The 4,928-nt window shown below is 35.2% G+C and overlaps 2 protein-coding genes across 2 annotated transcripts; one reads left to right on the top strand and one right to left on the bottom strand.

The window, feature by feature from the left end:
• The first annotated feature begins 1,828 nt into the window (after positions 1-1,828).
• Positions 1,829-2,372, top strand: LOC118741901. Its single transcript, XM_036473875.1, has 2 exons — positions 1,829-2,051; positions 2,136-2,372. Exons 1-2 carry the CDS (start codon positions 1,911-1,913, stop codon positions 2,370-2,372), a joined length of 378 nt encoding a protein of 125 aa, XP_036329768.1. The 5' UTR covers positions 1,829-1,910.
• Positions 2,373-3,626: 1,254 nt separating this feature from the next.
• On the bottom strand, positions 3,627-4,641 carry LOC118741900 (protein ANTAGONIST OF LIKE HETEROCHROMATIN PROTEIN 1-like). Its single transcript, XM_036473873.1, has 3 exons — positions 4,306-4,641; positions 3,781-4,253; positions 3,627-3,689 (listed from the first exon to the last, which is right to left on the bottom strand). Exons 1-3 carry the CDS (start codon positions 4,529-4,531, stop codon positions 3,627-3,629), a joined length of 762 nt encoding a protein of 253 aa, XP_036329766.1. The 5' UTR covers positions 4,532-4,641.
• Between the last annotated feature and the right edge of the window lie 287 nt (positions 4,642-4,928).

Raw genomic sequence — 4,928 nt, 5'->3', positions numbered from 1 at the left:
AGAATGAGCATCTTTTTTATAACAGAAAAGGTTACTTTAGCATAAATCCAATGATTGTAAGTATGAAATTGAACAGCATAAGCACGTTTTTAAGTTAAAATTTTTTGGAATTTACAGATTTGTGATTCCGATATGCAAGCCGACCTGGATCAAGCCATGACGCTTTTGTTTTTAATATGAGTAATGCAAAGCAACATTATTTGTCAAAATATGAAGCTGGTGACCGCGGATCCTCGTTACTTGGTGATTACGGAATATAAGCATTTTTATTGACACCGTATAGAGATCCTAATCCGAGATCACCACAACATAGGTTTAATCTCCAACATGCCAAAGCTCGTAATATCATAGAGAGAGTAATAGGAGTTCTTAAAAGCAGGTTGAGATGTCTAAAAACCGCATTACCATATGCCCCACAAAAAGTAGTTAAGATTATAAATATTTGCTGTGCATTACATTGCATTTGTAGGCATTATCAAATAGAAGACTTTGTAGAAACAGAAAGCACAACCCAACCTGAAGAAATTTTTGAAGAAAATACAGATCGAAGAAAATACAAATTTGAATAATGTTGGCCGAAATTTAAGAGACTTAATTGCCAATAATTTAATATTATAGAACAGAACGTAAACTTTATTCACTTATAAAAAAATAAATTAACAAAAACTCAGTGTAAATATTTATATATTAAATCACCTCATTGATGATTCTAACTCGAGCATCGACATTTTTATTTTGTCTTTTTCATGTACGCACTGTTCCATCTTGATATGATGTTTCTTTTTTTCTTCTATGTCACGTCGCATTAAACTATTCTGTTCCGCTAGAAGTTGGTTTTGGGTTTCCACCGCTTTACAAAGGCGTTCAAAATCATAATTGTTTTCATTGTTTTTTTGGTTCTAGCATATTTCTCCCAGCGTTATTGCAATTGTTTTCATTGTTTCATTTTGTGTTGTCATACACGAACGGAGACAATCTTCATTATCCACGGTTCTTGCTCTTTTCCGTGGCTGCGCACTGACGGCGTCGTGGCTTGTCAGCGGACGTTCACCTTCATCGGACTCACCAACGTTCACACTTTCAGCTTCCTCTTGTGTCCCGAATGTCCTAGATTGTGCTATGCCCTCGACTGCCGCAAATATGCCACAAATTCGAGCCACACTCTCCTCATTTTGGGTTAATATATATGTATTTATGAAAAGGCCCGCCTCCTGTTGCCCTCGACTCCATATTATTATGTGCTACCTTTTTTTTAATGTTCGCTTTTCAGTCAGATATCTGCAAAACAATAAAGCTATTTAAATAACATGAATTGGGAAATTAGATTAAAACTTTACTTTTTTCCAACCATTCACATCTTTCTGTGGTGGACCTTCTGCATTCAACAACATGACGAGCTCTTTCCACTTCTCTTCGGCATTCACTCGATCGCCTTTTACAAAATTTTTAGCCAAATCTTGATGATTTTCCATGAACTGGACAAAAATTAGTTCTTGTTTGGAGTTCTTGTGTTTCCCCCTGAATATTTTTGATATTTAACGTTTATTTACAAATAAGATCATATATTTCAAGATAATACTTACATTGTTATGCGTATTATTGATACAAAATATTTTAAAATTTCAAACCGCTCTCGTCTACGTTGCCGAATACAAAACAGTAAAATTTTACCGATTTCGTTTTCCAGAACAGGGTGACAAATCGATTTGGCAATGTTCGAAAAAAACAAAAACGGAACGATTTACAGAACATGTCATACGATTAAATAACGGAAAATCCGAAAATGTTGATCGAAAACGATTTACAGAACATGCCTGTATATGTTTGTATAATACATATATGTATTTAAAGATGAAGTTACGCACAAGTGGTGCAACATCAAGTCATATTTCAGTTCAGAGAAGCAGAGGATGGACAAGGCAAAGAGAAGCGGTGCCGGCGGAGACGAAAACGTACAGACCAGCTGGAAGTTCTATGAAGCTTTGAAATTCCTACAACATGTGAATGAGCATACACAATCAGTGAATAATTTTAATAAGTGGAGTTTGCAGGTACGACTTTTATTGTGTGAAACCGGGCAAAGCGTCGATTCGCGTGCTACGTAAAATTTGCTTAATATTTTCATTCTCTTGTAGAACCTGGACCCTGATCCCAATCCATCGCGTAAGCTTGGGGAGCAACTGCAGCCTGCAGAATGTTTCGATCCAGGCTTTGACTCAGAGTCATCCTTTTCACTCATCGAAGACAACACAGAGTTCATTACAATTACCCCTCTTGCAGTATCCAGTCGCTCCAAGATACTAAAAACATCTCTACAGAAGACACTAATAGTGATGCAACACCAATTAAAATCATATCGGATGAGATTGTAACTCCACCTCTGGTTACTTCGCAAAACTGTGGTCGGTTTGATGACAATAACAACAATAGCACTAGAAAGTTGGTCCATGCAACAAGAAAACGGAGAACAAAAATTAATAATGATTTGGATGAAAACGCCTCTGCCACAAAATTTAACAAATGCCTTTCATATTGCATCAGAAACAAATAACACTGACGAAAAGGCAAACAGTTTTGGGATATACATGGGTGAAGAAATTGTAAAACTGGACCCCGACTTGCAACTCAAAGCGAAGAAACAAATGCATGACATTTTGATGGATCTGCAAAGTGAGCAATTGAAACGGAATGGGCTTATGTAACACAATGACTATTTATATGTATGTATGTACACTCATAGACAAAAATAGGAGTGTCCCTTTTTGTCATGTTTTGACCATTTTCCGTAGGTTATTGAATTTTAATAACTTATTTATAAAACTTTAGTTAACTCTACAACCAAACACATATCACTAGAAGCTTTAAACTTTAAACAAAATTCAAGAAAATGCATAAAATTACATATCAATTTCGAACTTCCTTTTAAGTATTTCAAAAACAAAATGGGTTGTTGCGGCGCCCTCAGCTTAAAAAAAACAATACCCAAAATTAACGGTGATCTTAAGCCACTTGAAATTTGCCATTTATTACATAAAAATTACACATCTACACAGACATGCAATTTTCTTTTTAATATTTAAAAGAAAAAAATCGAAATTTTGATGAGTTTTCCTGAATTTCGGATAAAGTTTAAAGTTTTATTGATATGGTTTTGTTTGTAGAGTTAACTATACATCCCGTGTCATAATTATAAACGCACCACATATTGCCAAGTTTAAAGATTTTTAATTAATGGGGTATATTTTTATAAGTAAATTATTAAAGTTCAATAAACAAAAGGAAAATAGTCAAACTTTACGAAAGGAGGCAGAGTTATTATTTTGCCGAGTGAATATGTATTTTGATTATTCTTACCACTTTTTTACCTTATTATTACTTTCATTAAAATATTTGGTTGCTCTAATTGAATCAAAAATGTAACAGTGTTTGTACTACTCACGGTGCACCGCTAAGTAGGCAGGTATTAGCTAGTAGGTATGTACATAAATTGAAGACATTGTACTCATTTATTTAATCACCAAATAAACCAATTGTTGCTTAATTTCCAACACGAAAAGTTTTGGTTTATTTAAACAATGAAACGATATTTTAATTTACCGCAGAAAAATTGTTTTCGAAAGTTTTTCTTATTTCTTCAGCGCTCCATTTTGACGCATTTCTTTCAGAAGCGGTTGTTGTATAGTTGTTATCTATTATTGCTTCTATTTCACTTTCGGAAATGGCGTCAAACGTAGTTTTCTTTTTCACATTTTCTGTTCTTAAAAAGTTGTGCACACATACGCAAGATAATACAATCTGAATGGCTGCAGCTGGAGCGCGATGGATGGGTGAAAATAAAACTCGAAAACTGTTCGCAAGAATGCCAAAAGCATTTTCAACAACGCGCCTGTTCCTCGAAAGTATGTTGTTGTATTTAAGTTCGCTTGGTGATAGTCTTAGATGAGAGTAAGGTTTCATTAAGTAGTCTTTTAGAGCAAAGGCATCATCGGCTAAAAGCACAAAAGGCGAGGGAGTTGACATGAAAGGGAGCGTGCATGGGGCTGGTATATGTACTTCATTTTTTTCAATAGCGTATTTCAGGTCCGAGTTCAACCAAATTCCAGCATCACCCACTCTCCCATTAACACCGACATCAGCATAAATAAAACGATAGTGGGCATCAGCGATTGCCATCAATACAAATGAATGGTATCCTTTGTAATTGAAATACGTAGATCCTGCTTTCCTCACTGGCAGTATTCTGCAATGCTTTCCTGAGACGTTTCATCAGTTGAGTGAATTTAAAAGTGTTAATTGTTAGTTTACCATCTAAAGCGCCGATGCAGTTCGGGAATCCCCACATCTGATAAAAGTCTTTTGCAATATCACGCCAATCTTGCTCACTTGCAGGGAATTTCAAATACTCCTCCCTTAACGCCAAATATATTGCGGGAATTGATTCCTTTAAAATTCTGGAAATGGTTGACTGCTGAATTCGGAACGGCAATTGAAGTGACCTTTGGGTTTCACCTAATTTTGGAAATATGTACATACATATGTATGTCGGTACTAAAAATTACCAAGAAAATATTATATCTTACCAGTGGATAGATATCGCAATGTCAGCTGCAGCCGTTCCGCAGCTCCTATGCAGTTCCTGAATTTTGTATATAGGGGCGTACTTTTTCTAATAAGAATACAAACTGAGCTGGAGTCATTCTTAAGATATTTTTGTGAAGGATTGAATCCTCGCACTCAGTTAACAGTTTATGGCTAAATCCTATGAAAAGTATTTTTGATAATTACAAAAACGAACTATATACATGTGTATATAATGTGGAATTCGAAACTTACCTTCCTGTTCTCTTTTTAAAAGCCATTGCGCAGAATATTTTTTTTAGTCTTTTTCTTTTTCCTACGCTGTATTAAGACAGCAGCGTTTAGCAAAC

This window comes from Rhagoletis pomonella, unplaced genomic scaffold, assembly GCF_013731165.1.
Source record: "Rhagoletis pomonella isolate Grant_MI unplaced genomic scaffold, Rhpom_1.0 Rhpom_scaffold_00006, whole genome shotgun sequence".
Classification (NCBI taxonomy): Eukaryota; Metazoa; Arthropoda; class Insecta; order Diptera; family Tephritidae; genus Rhagoletis; species Rhagoletis pomonella.
Note: the sequence above shows the minus strand (reverse complement) of the source record. Positions and strands in the feature narration are given on the sequence as shown.